Source organism: Lolium rigidum, chromosome 1, assembly GCF_022539505.1.
Source record: "Lolium rigidum isolate FL_2022 chromosome 1, APGP_CSIRO_Lrig_0.1, whole genome shotgun sequence".
Lineage (NCBI taxonomy): Eukaryota > Viridiplantae > Streptophyta > Magnoliopsida > Poales > Poaceae > Lolium > Lolium rigidum.
In genome coordinates, this window is record NC_061508.1 from 150856660 (window position 1) to 150876841 (window position 20182).

At 45.9% G+C, this 20182-nt stretch overlaps 1 protein-coding gene across 1 annotated transcript; it reads right to left on the reverse strand.

Annotated features, from left to right (window-relative positions):
* Positions 1 to 9444: 9444 nt before the first annotated feature.
* LOC124682576 (U-box domain-containing protein 39-like) lies at positions 9445 to 11254 on the reverse strand. Its single transcript, XM_047217231.1, has one exon. The coding sequence runs from the start codon at positions 11252 to 11254 to the stop codon at positions 9629 to 9631; it is 1626 nt and encodes a 541-aa protein (XP_047073187.1). The 3' UTR covers positions 9445 to 9628.
* Between the last annotated feature and the right edge of the window lie 8928 nt (positions 11255 to 20182).

The window sequence follows — 20182 nt, forward strand, 5'->3', positions numbered from 1 at the left end:
TTTATTCCGGTTTGCTCTATACATTTCAGAGTTCGTTGGTTACAATGGTCCTGCCTTGTACTTGAACATAAATACGAAGAAAAATTCAGTTTATTACTTGAATTTCTGAATAAAAATAAATTATGCCAGCGCACATCAGTTTTGAGACGCTATATCCAAAAGTAAATCAATATATGTATGTATATACATAATGTATATAAGATGAGTACCCTGTGTATACGATGTACAGATTAATACATCATCTATAAAATAAATTAAGACGCTAACATGGCCTCTAAAATATAGTATTAAGACGCTAACATGGCGTGTTTATTAAAACGTCTCTACGCAGGTAGACATGCTTTGGAGTGTCACTATGATGCGTCTTTATGTATTTAGAGACGTTTAGCAAACGTCCTTCTGTTACTTGAGACGGTGCATAAGAAGACGATCCTATGACGCTTTATGAAAGCGGCTATACAACCACGTAGAGATGAAATTTCACGTCTCTAGCCTTTAAACTTAGCGTCTTTACGTGCCTGTTGTGTTGTAGTGTCAAGAGATAATTGTGATGCTTAGGCTCTATTAAATTGTTCCTGCTGTTGCTATATAGATCCTGTCTCTCCTGTGTGTGCATTTCCATGCCCCTGGCTTGATCAGGGTGCTTGATCCTTGCATTATGCAAGTGCCAGTGCCCTGGGTGTGATGTGTATAGGGCTGTGAATCTTGGAAATGCTCAATTGAGCATGGCTGTTGACTAAACAACACCATTCCTTAATGGTGTGCTTCTGGATACAATTGTATTTAATTTATTTACTCATCTGTGATGCAATTATTTGTGAGATGTGGCTATATAGTTAATCTGGTTAAATGTGGGGTTGCTAGTCTTGGCTCTAGCATGTCTTATCATGCTCCAGCAAGCTTCTGATGATCATATGATCATCAGTTGCTTGTAAAAGCTGTTGTGTTATGACTGTGCCTCTCTTCTGCTCATCTTTGTGACTGTGTGACACCAAAATCTGTACTGATGCATGTTTTGGCTTGCTCAAGCGATTGCTGATGCTTGCAATGATCCATTGGATCATCCGCTAGATCCGAGTGCATAAGTAGCTTAATTATTTCATTTATCACGTGCGAGTTCTTGTTGTTTAAATAGATAAATGATGTGAGCTGTGATACAGTTGATGATCATAATGATTTAATTTGCTTGGCTGGAGGGATGCCAACACTTGTTGGGTACCCTAGCCCTCTGCGAACCCATCCGGGTGATGATGCAGAATCTTGGCTTGGTGGTTTGATTGTTTTGGTTGGTTGAGGTGGCCTTAGCAGCCATTCTTGGCTGCTCGGGAAGCTCCCACCATAGTTGGCTTGATGTGAATGGACAAATGCTTTCTCGGGTGATCCATTTATTGGATTGCCGAGTAGCACTTTGATGTTGACAAAATTTGTAGACACATGATAGTCTATCATGTCCGATGGCTTAGCTAGCTATGGGTTGTCAAGTGAGATTGGTAGCTAGCCGGACTTTGAATCCATGTTGGATTTCTCTGGTTATGTCCCGAGTGTGGACATAACCGAGTGTTTCTGGATGATTTCTACTGGCTGTTTTCTCTGTTTGCTTCAACCAAATGACTAGATAGCCAAATGATGATACAATCTGGGTTTCCTACCCATACGTGCTCCTGTGATGCATAGCATGCTTATATATGAGCAAAACTTGGTTTTGCTCAAGTTGATTTGGTTTATACCTCACTCCAGCTCCTAGAATGAGTTGTTGGTGTAGAGGATTGCTTCTGGTGGTTTTGATTTGCCTGCCCTTCTCCTCCTTGCAAGCTTGTGAATCTTGGTTTGGTTCAGTGGTGATGCGAGACGGGTTGAAGCATCTCACGGCTGTTCTTCCTGTTCTTGGTGTTCTTACTCTTTGGAGATCTTGCCGATGAAATGGCTAGGGTTCACTTGTTGAAGAGGTTTATATATGGCTGGCCTCTTCTCCCCCGGTCGACGACTTGGTGCGGTTCAGCTTGTGACTCACTGCTTGGTGTGTGTTTGTCTTTGTGATGCATGCACACCCCATGCCTTGGTGTTGAGCATGCACACATGTCTTGTGAGCTGCCTGTGTGTGTGTGTAGCCTGGTGTGGTGTACCGAGGACTTGGAGATGGATCAGCTCGGCAGATCCATGTGCATATCCTCTCCAATTCAATTTCTTTGTGAATACGCCAAGTGGCTATGCCACTTGGCATTACACTTGATTTTCTTTCTTTGTGTTTATGTGCAGGGATCAAGAATGGATCAAAATGGACTTGGAGTTCATCATATACAAGATCAAATGAAGATGATCTTGTAGAATTTAATTTAGGCTCATTAAATTGTAATTTTTTCTTTATTTTCCTTTCTTCTATTCTGCCCATTTATGTAATGTATTGTATTATTCTTTTATTTCACTTATGGATATTGTAATGACATTGTAATTTGTGTGATGATCAATAAAGCTCAAAGTTTTCTCTAATGAGCTTTACTTTATTATAATTGTTCATCTTGTTTATTATTGATCATTTACTTAATGAATTTCCTCAATTGAATTACTTAAAGTAATTATTTAATGTTTGAATTTGAAATTCAAATTCAACCTTGGCTTGAATTCAATCATGTCATTCAATCATGTGAACTCTCCCCTCTCTTCTCAAAACCCTAAACTAGTGAAGTGAGAAGCAAGTTTGTCGCACTCTCGAAACCCTAACCTGTAAGGTGTCGAGAGAGAAACTTGTTCCCCTTCGATGCAGTTTTTGTTAAAAAGCGCGAAATTTCCCCAGAATTTACTATGCAATGCACATCCCTTTCTAAAATCTACCCCTCGATCGTCTCTAAACCTGGGACATTACACTCACCCCCTACACCGACCTCGGGTGGGAGCCGTGAGGATCGGGTGTGCCAGCTCTGTGGCCGTGCTCGTCACGTTGCCGCTCGGTGCCACCGTCGCTTCCAGCGGAGTTTCCTCGGCCTTGGCAATGATGGCAAGAACAACGAGCGCCAACTCGCCATGGCGGACTTTGCCTCGCCTTCACCTCCTGCCGCTCACGTCGCCACCAAGACCAAGGACCAGCATGCCGATCACGGGTTTACACCGTCCTACTGCGTTGATCCGGCGTGGTATATGGATACCGGCGCTACGGACCACATGACGAACGAGCTCGAGCAAGCTCACCACGCATCAGCCCTACTATGGCCACGACAAGGTTCACACCGCCAATGGTGTAGGTATGCCCATCTCTCATATTGGCCAAGCATCTCTTTTAACTAGTCATCCATCTAGGCAGCTTCATCTTCGTAATATTTTACGGGTTCCTTCGGTCACTCGCAATTTATTATCAGTTCCCAAACTCAGCCTTGATAACAATGTCCTATGTGAATTTCACCCGTTTGATCTTTTTGTCAAGGACCGAGCAACCGGGACGTTCTGCTTAGTGGTCGATTGAGCCAAGGCTTGTACCGTCTGGAGGATCCATCCGCCCCGTGCGTCTTCAGCGGTGTCCGTGTGTCGCCGTCCCAGTGGCACTCTCGCCTTGGTCATCTTGCCACTCCCATTGTTCGCCATATTCTTCATCGCCATGAGCTGCCATTAGAGTCTAGCAATAAAGAGATAGGTGTGTGTGATGCTTGTCAACAAGGCAAAAGCCACCAACTCCCCTTTGTTTCATCCACCAGAGAAGTTAAGAGTCCTCTTGAATTTGTGTTTTCTGATGTCTGGGGTCCAGCACAAACATCTGTTAGTGGTCACAATTACTATGTCAGTTTTATTGATGCTTATAGTCGATTTATCTGGCTTTATTTGATCAAGCGCAAGTCTGATGTGTTTGATATATTTCTTCAGTTTCAACTTCATGTCGAACGTCTTCTTAAGCATAAAATTATTCATGTTCAGTCGGATTGGGGGGCGAGTATCGCAACCTCAACACTTTCTTTAATAAGCTTGGGATTTCTCATCGCGTTTCCTGCCCGCATACACATCAGCAAAATGGCGCTGTAGAACGCAAACATCGTCATATAGTTGAAACTGGACTCACTTTGCTCGCTCATGCCTCGGTGCCTTTTAGGTTCTGGAGTGATGCTTTTGCCACCGCGTGTTTTCTCATCAACAGATTACCTACACGTGGTCTTCATATGAAAACCCCTCTTGAGCTTCTCTTGAATGAAACCCCGGACTATACCTTTCTCAAGGTGTTTGGGTGTGCTTGTTGGCCTCACCTTCGACCATATAATAGTCGAAAACTCGAGTTTCGGTCTAAAAAGTGTGTGTTTTTAGGGTAGGCTACAAGTGTCTCCATGTACCCACTAATCGTGTTTACATCTCCCGGGACGTTGTCTTTGATGAACATGTCTTTCCCTTTGCCGCCATGACTCAGCCATCCACCACAGCCTCCAACATGCCTTCATCTCCCTTGCCTGGCCAATTTGAAGATGTTGCATATTCGCATGTGTTGTTGCCTAATCAGGGTGCAGGAATTGGACGCGGTGCTCGCTTGGAGCTTCTCCCGGACGCACCTCTTAGCGCTGTGGCGCCCCACGTCGATCCAGTGCATGTGCATGCTCCTGGTCACGACGATCGCTCCCCGGATGCTGCCCCCAGCGCCTCGTCGACATCCTCGTCTGGGCTGGCGTCCCCAGGGCTCGGCTCACCTGGGCCTGCGTCTCCCCGGCCTGCCTCGCCTGGCCAGGCGTCCCCGCGGTTCAGCACGCCTGGGCTGGAGCCTTCACCTCGTTCGCCGATCCATCCGCCTGGGTCGGCTGCGCCCTCGTTGCCAGTCCCCACGGCGACAGCCGCCTCACCGTCTGCGCACCGTGACAACTTCTCCACCGGCTCCGGTGCCCGGCTGCTCCTCGGCGCCCGCACACTCGTAGCCGCAGTGGCATTGTCCGCCCCTTGCGGCGCAGCGATGGCCTTGTCACCTATCCGGCTGCTTGTGCGGCTCAGGCGTCGGCTGATCCTCTTCGTTGAACCTCGCAGTTATCAAGCTGCCATGAGTATTCCGCATTGGAGGGCAGCCATGGAACAAGAATATCAGGCATTGATGAAGAATGACACCTGGACACTTGTTCCTCCCTCATCTCGGGTTAACATCATTGACTCCAAGTGGATTTTTAAGGTCAAGAAGCATGCTGACGGCTCCATTGAGCGCTACAAAGCCCGACTAGTGGCCAAGGGGTTTAAACAACGCTATGGACTGGACTATGAGGATACATTCATCCCGGTTGTGAAGCCTACTACTATTCGACTTCTTCTGTCATTGGCAGTATCTCGAGGATGGTCCCTTCGCCAGCTTGATGTGCAAAATGCTTTCCTCCATGGTCTGCTTGAAGAAGAGGTCTACATGCGGCAGCCGCCTGGCTTTGTTGATCACACCCGGCCTCAGCATCTTTGCCGTCTGACGAAAGCCCTCTATGGTCTGAAGCAAGCGCCACGCGCTTGGCATGCTCGCTTAGCTTCTGCACTCCTTGCGCATGGTTTTGTTCCTTCCAAGGCGGATTCTTCACTATTTCTGTTTCAGCGCTCGAGTGTCACCATGTACTTACTTGTGTATGTGGATGACATCATTCTGCTGAGTTCTTCCTCGACTGCGGTTGACCCCTTTGTTGCTGCTCTTGGTCGAGACTTTGCTGTCAAGGATTTGGGACAACTTCATTTCTTCCTTGGTATTGAGGTGGCTCATTATGCACATGGTTTGGCTCTAACGCAGAAGAAATATTCTCTGGATCTTCTTCGCCGTGCGGGTATGCTTAAGTGCAAAACCTCGCCCACGCCCATGTCCTCCACTGATAGACTTTCTGCTACTGTTGGCACTCCTTTATCCTCGGAGGAGGCGACTGAGTATCGAAGTATTGTTGGAGGACTGCAATATCTCACCATTACACGACCAGATCTTTCTTTTGCGGTCAATCGTGTGTGCCAGTACCTTCATGCTCCCACTGATGTTCACTGGTCTGCAGTTAAGCGCATTCTGCGTTATGTTCAGCTCACTGTCTCCTTTGGTCTTCATCTTCGCTCCAGTCCGTCTGGCGTTCTTTCTGCTTTCTCTGACGCGGACTGGGCAGGTTGTCCTGATGATAGGCGCTCTACGGGGGGATATGCTGTCTATTTGGGTCCAAACTTGATCGCCTGGAGTGCGCGTAAGCAGGCTACTGTATCGAGGAGCAGTACAGAAGCCGAGTACAAAGCGGTTGCTGATGCAACTGCGGAACATATTTGGATTGAGTCTCTACTCCAAGAGTTGGGTGTTTCTCAGCCGCATCCTTCGGTCCTTTGGTGCGACAACATTGGAGCTATGTTTATGTCATCAAATCCAGTGTTCCATGCACGGACCAAACACATTGAGATTGATTTTCATTTTGTGAGGGAACGTGTTGCACAGAAGTTACTACAAGTCAGGTTTATCTCATCTAAAGATCAACTTGCAGACATCTTCACCAAGCCTCTACCATCACCTATGTTTGAGGTCTGTAGGCGCAATCTCAACATCCTAGAGTCAGGAGTGAGTTGAGATTGAGGGAGGGTGTTAGACTTGTATAGCTGTGTATTTGTACAGACCGTATGTGGTCGTTGTATTGTACTCTTGTATTGGTACGTTGTACCCTCCTATATATATGAGAGATAAGCCACCCCTAGAGGATTGAGCAAGTTCCCCAACATTATATGTTTAACACGAACGCGGAGACAACTGAATCTACAACTTTGAAACATGGGACTAGAACTAGCTCTAGACCAAGGATGTTTACGCCTGGAGATCAACTCATATAGCACTATGATTATTGATGCTATGCTCAAAGGGGACAGTTCCTAGGCCTGGAGATCAACTCAGATAGCACTATGATTATTGTGCTTTCAGATTGTATCCAACTAGCTCGATATTTAGTAATAGCAACCTAAGTTCACTGTCCTAGAGAGCTTAATGAAGTAGTAAATGACCTAGCTAGGCATGCGACCAAGTTCGATCTTGGACCTTGGTTAGATAATCCTCCAGAGTTTCTTATGCCAACATGAAAGGATACAGATGTCGCCTAGAGGGGAGTGAATAGGAAATTTACAAACTTCTACGAGCAGGGCTTAACAAATGACGAATGAAACTAGCATTTAATTTGTCAAACACAAAACCTATATGAACTAAGGTTCACCTATGTGCACCAACAACTTATGCTAAGCAAGACAAGCAAGAAGGTGATAGCAAGATATATAACTTCAAGCACGAAATCTATCACAATGTAAGGTGCATAAGTAAAGAGGTTGGGTATAGGAATAACCGATGGGACGCGAAGACGATGATGTATTCCAAAGTTCACTTTCCAAAGGAAGCTAGTCCCCATTGGAGCGGTGTGGAAGCACAATACTCTTCCAAACGCCACAATGGCTTACCGTAATATTTGCGTGCTCTTGCACAATGCAAGATGCCACGGTCCACTAGGGGACCCTTGAGGGTGGTCACCGAGCACGTAAATTTTTGGGCAATCTCCACAACTTAATTGGGGGCTCCGAAGAAATCGCCACAAAAGGCCTCAAACTTGAAGCAATATCCAAAAACTAATTGGAGGCATCAAGAATCGGCACCAAGGTCTACAAGATATTTAGAATCCAAGGACTCAAGAGGAACAAGCTCCGGGTACAAGCACCATATCACTATAATTATGGAGATCAAAGTTGTAGATGGAGATCGGCAACATGAAGTACTATACCATATCACTATAGTTATGAATTACATGGAATGTTAATACCTTTTGTGCACTTTATTTGTTGTGTGTGGTAGTAGTAACAAATAGGGTGATTACTCACATGAAATATCAAGCTCGTGTTCTCCCTATGTTAAGCGCCATATTCATGTGTTCTTCGAATGGTGGGTGTGTCACGCCACATGAGCACCTCGACGACGTTCCGGATACATGTGTAAACCATTCACACGGCTGGTATACTTAGGTTCACTTGACGAACTAGAAAGATATGATCATCATTTGTATAGAACAAAAGATCAAAAGATTAACAAGATTCATATAGTTATACGATTAGTATGATTGCCTACCGGTATCACTCATCGGCATGTGGTGTCACATCAATGTCGGTATATTGAAACGCGAAAATTGAATCACTATGTATCAATTATGACGGATATTGATTTTAACGGGAGTTGCTAATTAATTAAAACTTGTTTAATTTGTAGTAACCCATTAATTATGAACAATGAATCTAAGTGAATTTGTATAGTTCGTTGTAGGCGTGGCGGCGGCGTACTTCCTTGACGGTGACGCGGCACGGGGGCGCGGATCTTGCTGGTGGCGGCTTTCACACCGGCCTGGTTGACGGTGGTGTCGTGGAGCACCAGCGACCCTCGATGACCCTCCATCGATGGCAGACGCGGCGGCGGTGGTGTGGGCCCTATATGGGCCTTGATGGGCTCGGGCGGGCTGCGTCCATGGCTGCACTTTGTTGCATCGTTGTCAACGATGATGGCTTCACGGAGGATTCTTGGGCTAGTTCCGCGGTACGAGGTCGCCCGATGTAGTGAGATTTCGATTGAACAAACAAGAGGGTCTGTCTGGTATTGGATCCACCAAAGTTCCTACGATAATGAATGGGGTCGGTTTAGTAGATCTACAACCTCACATTTTGCTAGATTTCACTTGGGCGAAATGAGGCTGCTTTCGCAAAAGATACGCAGCGTAATGCCTTATCCAAATGGTATTCCTTGTCGAAACCCCGACTGCACTGGGGAGAAGCTAAAATGCTAACTATCACTATTTCTCCTACAATCCCTTGAATGTCTGAGCAGGCCCTGACGACTTTCTTTCGAGAGTATGATTTCCAGCAGTTGAATCGCGCGGGAGAAAGATAAAGGATGCACCATCCATCCAACCCTTTCTTGTTTTGCTTATTAGCGCCTGCTTCGAACAAGGATCCCTTGCTCCGAATAAGCCGTGGCTCTTCGAAAGCGCAGTCAATCCATCTGTTAGAGCTTTGGTCTCGTGATTTCATGCTTGGTGGTGGTGGCCTCCTCCTCTGCCGGAGGTGGTCGACTTGTTGGTCTCAAAGGCGAGTTGGAGAAGCATGGATGCCGGTGAAAACCATTACCTTGTTGAAGGCGAGTTGGAGTACATCCTTCCTTTAATTTATGTTCTATCTTCACCAAGTGAAAGGGACCGAGCAACCAGGGTCCAGGAATCATCTATTGATCTTTTGCATCCCAAACAAAGGGATGCCTCACTGGTCCAGCCATCCTATTGCTTGTCAATACAGTGGTCTTATTCAAGTTTCAACTCATCTACCTTGACATCTCGACCTCAGACCAACCTAAATAAGCTCGCTTTGGCATTATGGTATCAGTGTGTAGTCCTGAGGTGATCTCCAATCTCTGACATTCCGTTGCTAGGTAGTACATAGCTGAAATAATGCAATTATGCACAGAAAAGGCACGCACAAACTTGCAAGGAAGATCCAACAGAGCATTGGCACTTATATACACTTTTGCGGTCATAACAATAAGAGCAAAATCAGATCCAACCGCACAACTGTTTGTAGCTTCACCATCCAATCCAAAATGACACAGCAAACATGAGTAAAAAGAAGCACTGCAATGACAACAATGCACCAGCATCCGGCTCAAGATGGTAAATCAATCGATGCATACTGATCGCCAGTGGTGTGAATTCTGTAGCTTCGAGGCAGGAGGAGCTCCCCAGCTCGCGGCGCGCCGGCGGCGGACCGGCGCGGACGACGCCATGGTGCCGCTGTCGTCGTCGTTGCGCTCGCTGTTACTGAAGTCATGAAGGCCTCCGCCGTTGATGTCGCCCAGGCCGAGCATCGCGCGCAGCGCCTTCCGCGCCATGTCCTTGTGGGCGCCGGGCTCCGCCTGCTCGGCGATGAGGATGAGGGGCCGGTCGGCGCCGGCCGCTCTGGCGAGCCCCCGGAACCGTGGGCTCCCCATGCTCATGTCGTACAGCGCCGCGACGCACCATTCATCGAGCTCCGACCTGTGAGGGTCGTCGGAAAGAATGGCGGAAAACGTCGCCACGGCGCCGGCGTCCATGAGCGCTGTCCGCCCCTCGACGCAGGCGGCAACGTTGCAGATCACCATGAGGGCCAGCCTGCGGACGGGCAACAGCCCGGTGGAATCGGACGCGATGGAGAGCAGGTTCTTGGCGGCTCCCGGTGCGCGCGCGAGCTTAGACTGGTTAACGGCGGCGAGGGAGAGGTGGTACAGCGCCATCCCGGCGTCGCGGCGCGCTCTCGGGGCGTGGCCGCCGGTGGTAAGCAGTGCGAGAAGAGGCGGCACGGCGCCGAGCACGCCGATGGCGGCGCGGTTGCCCTCGTGGAGGGCGAGGCCGAAGAGAGCGCCGGCCGCGTGCTCGCACGCGTCCGAGGCGCCAGCGCCCGAGCCGACCACCTCGATGAGCGCCGGCACGGCGCCCGCGCGGACGATGGACACCCTGTTCTCCGGCTCGAGGCAGAGGTTGGCCAGAGCAGCGGCGGCGTCCGCGCGCGCCGCGTTGGAGTGACGCGCGGACAGCAGCAGGCGACGGAGCGCGGCGAGCAGCCGCGGCACGCACAGCGCCCGCCTCCTCGGCGCGCTCTCCCGCGTCGCCTGCCGCAGCGCCGCCATCGCAGCCTCCACCTCCCACTCCTCCCCGGACTCCGCAGCCTTCGCTGCCGCTTCGCCCACTTCCCCCTCCGGTTCTTTCGCCACCTCCTTCGCGCGCACCGTGTCCAGCTCGACCGCTGTTATATCTGATGACGACCGTGACGACGACGACCACGTCGACGCAGCGGACGCCCTGGATGAGCAGGACAGGTTAGAAGAAGACCTCCCTGGTGGCCGTGGCGTTGGCACCGTCCGGAGCACGGCCTCCCTTGCCGCCGCGGCGGAAGGGGCTGCGGGAGGGGCGCGGCCAGAGCGCGCGCGCCAAGTCCGGATGGCCGCCCTGAGCGCGTCGTTGGGTATGACAATCCCGCCCGGCGAGGGCGGCTCGCCCTCGGCGCCAGGCGGAGAGACCGAGAGCTCGGCGCAGGCTCGGACGCAGGCCCGCTCGTACGTCCGCCCCGACGACAGGATCACCGGGTCGGCCATGGGCGCGCCAAGGATGGGGCACAGGAACTCCCGCGGCACGTCCTCCTCTTCCTCCTCCTTGCCCGGCAGGGACAGAGCTGGAGCTGGAGGTGGCGGTGGCGGCGGCGGCGGCGGCGGCGGCGGCTTGGAGTGGAAGGACAGCAGCTTCCAGCGCCGTGCGCGCGCGGCACCCATGCTTAATTATCGGCTCGACAGACAGCGGCAGCCGGCAGCGGCAAGGAGCGGTGCCAGCGCTTTGGTGCTTTTGGTGGTGCAATAATGGACGGTGGCTCACCGTCGCTTTTGGCTGGCTGGAGCCGTGTGCTCGCCCTTCTTTTCGCCCGTGTTTAAGTATTGTGGCTTGGGAGACAGTGCGACACGAGGTGACTTAGCCTGGAAGGGATCAAGCTCATCACCGATTAGTTACTGGCAGTGAACTTCTACTCGTTCCCGCATGCCTGCACCGGCTTCGGCGGCCTGATTGGTTCGCCGCAGTATTTTCCTGCATCGAGCCATATATTCTTCCCACAGTCATGTCAAACTAGATCAAATCCTGAATTGCAGTTTGTTTGGTTTCTAAAAAACAAAATCAGCCTGTTTGTGTGCCTTGATTGGTTGATAAGTAAGCTGCAATGTGTTGTGAACTACGCAAGTTGGTCTGATTGATAATCTACATGACTTACTTTTAGTTACCACTTCTCGCAAGTGGTGATATTACCCTCAACAGTTCGAACAAAGAGATATCACAACATCAAATCAAATTAACAAGCGGGATTATTTATAACATCGTTCAGTCCTAGCTACTTTCAAATAGCAGTTTAACACAAGCTAAGCCCTAGCTAAGCACGAATGGTAGTTCAGAACGCACAAGTAGTCGAGTCATACACACAAACTGGAGTATTTCATACCACAACACATCAGGGAAATTCTTCTTCTTCTTCTTCTTCTTCTTCTTCTTCTTCTTCTTCTTCTTCTTCTTCTTCTTCTTCTTCTTCTTCTTCTTCTTCTTCTTCTTCTTCTTCTTCTTCTTCTTCTTCTTCTTCAGATCTGGTATGGCCTCTGTCAGCCCACATAGAGTTCGCCCACTTCGGCCTATTATTCTTCCAAGCCACGTTATCGGTGGCAGCAACACCATGGCCAACATCAAATTCATCACGCTGGACGTCATGCTCGCCCGAGAAGAACAAATCAATACCCCAACCTAAGATCCAATTATGCAGAATGCAACAAGCCAGAACTAGCTTAACCTGGGTGGAGAAGGTGTGGAAAGGATTCTGGTCAAGGATTTTAAATCCGTTCTTCAAAGCTACGAATGCCCTCTCAACGGTGACCCTGAGGCTAGAGTGTCTGAGATTGAAGAGTTCCTTCGCATTCTTGGGGTAGAACCTTGCAGAGAACTCATTGAGGTGGTGTCTTGTCGACCTGAAGGGGTGGGAGAAAACCAGGGCGGCAAGCATAGCCGGCATCAGGTAGGTAGAATTTACCCTTAGGGATCTTCAGGTCATCAATTCTCTTCAAACTATCAGTCAGAATCGTTGCATCATGAGCTGATCCTTCCCACCCAGCAAGCACATTTGTGAACTTCATATCGAAATCAACAGTGGCAAGCACATTCTAGCTGGTGTAGTGCTTTCTTCCTCCGTATGCAAGAGACTGGCTTCTTGGCACTTTCGCTGTTATATGAGTACCATCAATGGCCCTAACACAATCCTGACATGACCGTGAACAAATGGTTAGGTATTTCTGTTGTAAAAATGTGAAGAGCACAAGGTTCACCCTCAAATATGATGCAAAAATGTGTAAATCAGTTGTACAGAGTATTGCTCACCTTGAAATAAGGAAACCAGCGGTGAATTTCAGCGATCTTGTTGGGAGTGTGATAACCCACAAGTATAGGGGATCGCAACAGTCTTCGAGGGAAGTAAAACCCAATTTATTGATTCGACACAAGGGGAGACAAAGAATACTTGAAAGCCTTAACAGCGGAGTTGTCAATTCAGCTGCACCTGGAAACGGACTTGCTCGCAAGAGTTTATCAGTAGTAACAGTTTTATAGCAGTAGCAGTAGTGAAATAACAGCAGCAGAGTAACAAAGACAGCAATAGTGATTATAGTAAATAGCAGGATTAAAATACTGTAGGCACAGGGATGGATGAACGGGCGTTGCATGGATGAGAGAAACTCATGTAACAATCAAGGCAGGGCATTTGCAGATAATAATAAAACGGTATCCAAGTACTAATCAATCAATAGGCATGTGTTCCATATTTAGTCGTACGTGCTCGCAATGAGAAACTTGCACAACATCTTTTGTCCTACCAGCCGGTGGCAGCCGGGCCTCTAGGGAATCTACTGGAAATTAAGGTACTCCTTTTAATAGAGCACCGGAGCAAAGCATTAACACTCCGTGAACACATGTGATCCTCATATCATTCGCCTTCCCCTTCGGTTGTCCCAATTTCTGTCACTTTGGGGCCTCGGGTTCCGGACAACAATACGTGTATACAACTTGCGGGTAAGATCATAAAGCAATGAATATCATCATGAATTGATAACATGTTCAGATCTGAGATCATGGCACTCGGGCCCTAGTGACAAGCATTAAGCATAACAAGTTGCAACAATATCATAAAAGTACCAATTACGGACACTAGGCACTATGCCCTAACAATCTTATGCTATTACATGACCAATCTCATCCAATCCCTACCATCCCCTTCATCTTACAGCGGGGGAATTACTCACACATGGATGGGGGAAACATGGCTGGTCGATGGAGAGGCGTCGATGGTGATGATGGCGATGATCTCCTCCAATTCCCCGTCCCGGCGGAGTGCCAGAACGGAGTTTCTGGTCCCGAGACGGAGTTTCGCGATGTGGCGGCGTTCTGGAAGGTTTCTGGCGACTTCGACTTCTTCCCGTGCGTTTTTAGGTCGAAGGCGTTAAGTAGTCCAAAGGAGGGCGTCGGAGGCCGGCCGAGGGGGCCACACGCTAGGGCCGCGCGCGCCCCTCCTGGGCCGTGCCGGCCTAGTGTGTGGGGGCCTCGGGCCTCCACCTGGCTTGCCCTTCTGGCTCCGTCAATCTTCTGGAAAAATAAGACCTTTGGCATAAATTCCGAGGATTTTCCCGAAAGTTGGATTTCTGCACAAAAACGAGACACCAGAGCAGTTCTGCTGAAAACAGCGTTAGTCCGTGTTAGTTGTATCCAAAATACACAAATTAGAGGCAAAACAATAGCAAAAGTGTTCGGGAAAGTAGATACGTTTTGGACGTATCAACTCCCCCAAGCTTAGCTTATTGCTTGTCCTCAAGCAATTCGATTAACAATCGAGTGCGATAAAAGAACTTTCACGAACACATTTGTTCATATGATGTAAATATTCTCATGATATGGCAAGTACTTAAGCAATTCATAATAAGATACATGCAAATAAAATCATCTAATAGCTATGTCAATCATGGAAAAGGTACCAACAAATTAACAATAAGCATCATGAATCATGTCTATCAGCAGGATTGCAATGTTCATAAAAGGATATGATAAAGTGGTATCTCGCTTTCCCGTATTTGTACAGCAAAACATAAATGCTCGGGCACCTTTGAAGTTCATGGAAAGGTTGGAAATATAGATTATCAAAGATAAAAGCATCAAAGTTATACCACAATTAATCACATTTTGGGACAAGCATATTATACTAAGAATGACAGTTGTGCTCTCAAGAAGGTGCTCAAAGAAAGGATGGAGACTCAATGTAAAAGTAAAATATTGACCCTTCGCAGAGGGAAGCAGGGATTAACATGTGCTAGAGCTTTTCATTTGTAAAACAGGAGTGAAATTATTTTGAGAGGTGTTTGTTGTTGTCAACGAATGATAGTGGGTACTCTAACTACCTCGCCAACCAGACTTTCAAGAGCGGCTCCCATGAAGAACGTTATCTCTACCAGCAAGGTAAATCATCCCTCTTCTCTTTTGTTTACACACGTACTTTAGTTTTATTATGGATGACACTCCCCCCAACCTTTCCTTACACAAGTCATGGCTAACCGAATCCTCGGATGCCTTCCAACCATCTCATACCATGGAGGAGTGTCTATTTGCAATTTAAGTTGCTTACTGATAAATCAGGGCAAAACATGTGAAGAGAATTATTAATGAAAGTTGATTAATTGGGGCTGGGAACCTCGTTGCCAGCTCTTTTTGCAAAATTATTGGATAAACGGATGTGCCACTAGTCCATTATGAAAGTCTGTCAAGAGTAAATGACAAGATTGAAAGATAAACACCACATACTTCCTCATGAGCTATAAAACATTGACACAAATTGAGAAGCATTTTGAAGGTTTAAAGGTAGCACATGAGAATTTACTTGGAATGGTTTGAAATGCCATGCATCGGTATTTATGGTGGACACTTTGGAATAACTTGGTTTTCAGGTGTTTGGAAGCATGAGCAGCGTTCCCGCTCAGTACAAGTGAAGGCTAGCAATAGACTGGGAAGCGACAATCAAGAGAGCAGTAACTGTCATAATCATGCTTGCGACAACCAAGCATGCTCACATGGATGAGTATATGTACAAAAATGAAAACAAATAGAGTTCATACCAGCCTCTCACCACAGTCAGATCATCGTATATCGTCATTATTGCCTTTTCACTTGTGTAGCTTGAATAATATGGAATGAAAACCACGCTCCAGCCACCGAAGACCATTGAACTCATAATGAACTTTACAAAACCAAAGAAGAACAGCAAATATTTTTGGTGTTTTCGAATTTGGAAACAAGGACAAAGGGAAACAAGCAAACAAAGTAAAATCTTTTTTGATTTTCTTATAGCAAACCAACAATAGCAAATAAAGCAAAATAAAAGCAAGAAACCAAAATAAACAAACGGTAAAGAGAAACAACAGAAATATTTTTGGTCTTTTTGTGTTTTAGGAAAGAAACAAAGCAAAAACAAGAGAATGAAAACTAAAAGAGTCACATAAACACAAAGCAGCAGGAATTCGTCAAACTTGACAGCAGTACAGTAATCGATTTTTAAGAAATTATTCCGCTGCTCAGCTCCAAAAGTGTTCAACTAATTAAAGTTAGATAACAACCTAGGGAACATGCACAAAAATTGTCTTCGCAAAATAACGTTCTGGCTGTTTTTGAGATTTTTTTTGGTATCAGTCCAGAATCTGTTTTCAATCAGCACTTCCCCAAATATCATCTTCCTCTTATTAGAAAACCACTTCAAGAAACTAAACAAGTATATACAAGTATCCAACAACCATAATATGCAAAGAATGAGTGATGCCGGTATACCTCCCCCCAAGCTTAGGCTTTTGGCCTAAGTGGAGATCAATCCCATGGTGCCCATGAGGTAGCACCTCCGTAGTACGACGAAGATGGATCATATTCCGGGTATGTGCTGGAAGAAGCACCCGGATACGTGACGGTGTAGTCGTAGGAGGGCTCGGCGTCCTCGGAGTCATGCTGCTGGTGGAAGCCTTGTATCTTCAATTGCTCATCCACCTCCTCCTTAGAGCGCGACCATGGTTTCCTGTCAATACTGAACAAATCTGGCTGCGGCAAAAGGATTTCCCTCTCTTCCCCATCAGCAAACAACATTCTATAGACAATATTATCTAAACTAGAGTCGGTTGTAACAAATTGATGACTCTTCATAACAGCAACATCAAGTCTTATAGGAGTTAATTTCACATCAGTAGGGTTAAGAGGAAGATCTAGATATGCTAAAATGCGCGATGCAATAATTCCTCCAAATATAGGCCCCTTGTTAGACAAGCGGCGAGCAACAAGAGCACCAAGATGATAAGGTGTGTCCCCAGTGAGTGCAGCAATTAAGAAAGCAAGATGATAGCTAGAAATATTACTAGTGTTCTCCCTACCAAGAATGCTAGTAGCAATGTAATAAGCAAAATACTTAATGGCGGGGAGTTGAATGTTTCTTATCTTGCCACGCTGAATGGTGCGACAATCATCATTGGTGATTCCTCGATAGAGCTCCAGCAATTCCTTGGGGTTGTCCTCGATCTTCTTTGCTGTACCTACAGGGGCAATATCCAATGTAGTACAAAAATCCTCCAACTTCATAGTAATAGGTTTACCATAGATCTTGGATGCAATTGTCGGGTGATAGTGCTTGTTGTTGAACTTAAAGCTCTCCACAAAGATTTTAGTGAGCATGTAGTATTTCTCCCTCTCATCTCCCATGTAGGTGGTTAAGCCTGCCTTACCGACGAGGGTCAAGAAATCATCCAACAACCCTGCATTACTCAAAAAGTTATAACATGGGAAAGATGAAGCGTTAGGGACTCCATTGTCCTCTTCGGGTTCGAAGCTTGGTGCGATGAGGTCCTCATTATAGGATTGCCTGAATCGGGTGGATGACCTTGAGGGACTCCCCGTGCTTGTCGTCTCTCTTTCAAATACTTCTCCAAAGTTACAATTATCCATCTTCCTTTTCTGAAATTTTTCAACAACCATTATAAAATTTGATTTGGTGACATATAATTGAGGGGAACTACTATAGGAACTTGCTAGAGTACTAAACATGCATCAAAACTAGTTTCTACCACTTGGAACAAGCATGCAAGCTCACTAAACATGTTACCTACAGCAGCAAAATATTCAAGATATACTCCACCAAACAAAATTCTACTTGGATAATCGGAGGAGTCACATACCGGAGAGCAAATGTGCCAAATTTCAGACAGAAATCTGGGCTGAGCAAAGAGATCGAGAAATCTTGAGCTCTTGAGCAAAAACGCGAGTGAGAGAAAGCTGGTGCGAGTTTTTTCGGGAGAGAGAAGAGAATGGGAGAAAGAGATGAAGTGGTGGGGTAAGGAGGGCCCCACACAACAGGGTGGCGTGCCCCCCTTGCTGGTCGCGCCGGCCTATGGGGTGCCACCCTGGGGTGCCCCACTGGTCATCCCCAGGTGCTCCCAGGTGCTTCTTCGAAAAATAGGACCAACGGTATAATTTTTGTGAATTTTTGAAAACTTTGAAAAATGCACATTTCTGGGTGTCAAAATTATTATTACTGGGCAGAAAAAGATTTTTGAAATCTCTAATCAACTAAAGAACTTTGCAAAACAAAAGTGCTACAGCAAGTAAAACAAGTGGAGGAAGAAAGAGATGTTGTTTAGTTCCTCTATGCATATAAAATGAATTTGTTAACAAGGTTGATCAAGTCTTGCCACCAAATAAATTTTACATAGCATAAGAAGAAATAAACCTCAAATCAATCATGTTACCTTGTATTGTATTGATATGGATCCAATCACAAGAGTTTGATATTCTTCTTTAGGCTCATATATAGGACAATCAATAGTTCCCACTTTGATAGTTCTCACATTAGAAATTGTATTAACTCCACATGCTTTCTCAATCCTCTTGGGAAAATAAACGGTATGCTCCTTGTCATCGACATTGAAAGTAACTTTTCCTTTATTGCAATCAATAACAGCCCCTGCGGTGTTAAGAAAAGGTCTCCCAAGAATAATAGACATATTATCATCTTCGGGCATTTCCAACACAACAAAATCAGTTAATATCAAGCGAGTTATTAGTAACTTGAACAGGAACATCCTCACATATACCAACAGGAATAGCAGTAGATTTATCAGCCATTTGCAAAGATATATCAGTCGGTATCAACTTATCTAAATAAAGTCTCTTGTAAAGAGAAAAAGGCATAACACTAACACCCGCTCCCAAATCACATAGAGCGGTTCTAACATAATTATTCTTAATGGAACAAGGAATAGTCGGTATACCTGGGTCGCCAAGCTTCTTTGGAACTTTGCCATTGAAAGAGTAATTAGCAAGCATAGTGGAAATCTCCTCATTAGGAATTTTCCTTTTGTTAGGGACAATATCTTTCATATACTTTGAATAAGGAGGCAATTTAATAGCATCGAGTCAAAGGTATTTGCAGGAATAAAGGTTTCATCCAATCACAGAATTTGTTATAGTGTTCTTCTTCCTTTGATTTTAGTTTCTTAGCAGGAAAAGGCATTTGGTTTTGAACCCAAGGTTCTCTTTCATTACCATGTTTCTTAGCAATAAAATCTTCTTTAGTATACTTTTTATTTTTAGCATGCTTTTCAGGTTCTTCTTCAACCTCTTCTCTATCAGAAGCATCATTCTTATCATTATCTTTATCATGTTCATTACCACTTTCAGTTTCAGCATCAGACATAGAAATACTATTAGGATCATTAACGAGGTTCGGAGGATTCTACAACAGTTTTATGTTTCTTTTTCTTTTTCTTAGACGGAGCACTAGTTTCCGTTCGTTGAGAGTCTTGTTCAACTCTTTTGGGATGCCCTTCAGGATATAAAGGATCCTGGGTAGAAACACCGCCTCTAGTTGTTACTTCATAAGCATGTTTTTCTTTAGAATTATCTTTTAACAAGTCATTTTTCACTTTAGTGAGTTGATCAATTTGAGTTTGAACCATATGAAAATGTTTAACAAGCATCTTAACATCATTGGAGGTTCTCTCCACAATACCATGCAATTCACCAATAGCTCGAGAATTTTCCATTAAATGATTCTCTACTCTCATATTGAAATTATTTTGCTTAATAATATAATTATCAAACTCATCTAAGCATTGAGCAGGAGGTTTTGAATACGGAATATCTTCCCTAGTAAAGCGTTCAAGAGAGTGTACCTCAATCATGGATGAAGGGGGAGTGATCTTACATAACTCTTCTATGGGAGGTAAATTCTTCACATCTTCGGATTTAATACCCTTCTCTTTAAGAGATTTCTTGGCTTCCCTCATATCTTCATCATTTAATTTAATCATACCCCTCTTCTTCAATATTGGTGTCGGGGTTGGTTCGGTGTAGACCAATCATCATGATTCCGGCCTATTCTAGCCAATAATTCTTCAGCGTCGTCTGGAGTTCTTTTCCCGAAAACACAACCAGCACAACTATCCAGGTATGCCCTAGACTCAATGGTTAGTCCACTATAAAATATATCAAGTGAATCATGCTTTTCCAAATCATGTTCGAAGCCGAGCTCTAATAAGAGAACAAAATCTAGCCCAAGCCTCAGGCAATTTCTCTCCATCTTCCTGATCAAAGTTATAAATTCTCTG

Coding starts and splice junctions, on each gene's coding strand:
- LOC124682576 (XM_047217231.1), bottom strand. CDS start 11,254: ATGGGTGCCGCGCGCGCACGGCGCTGGAAGCTGCTGTCCTTCCACTCC.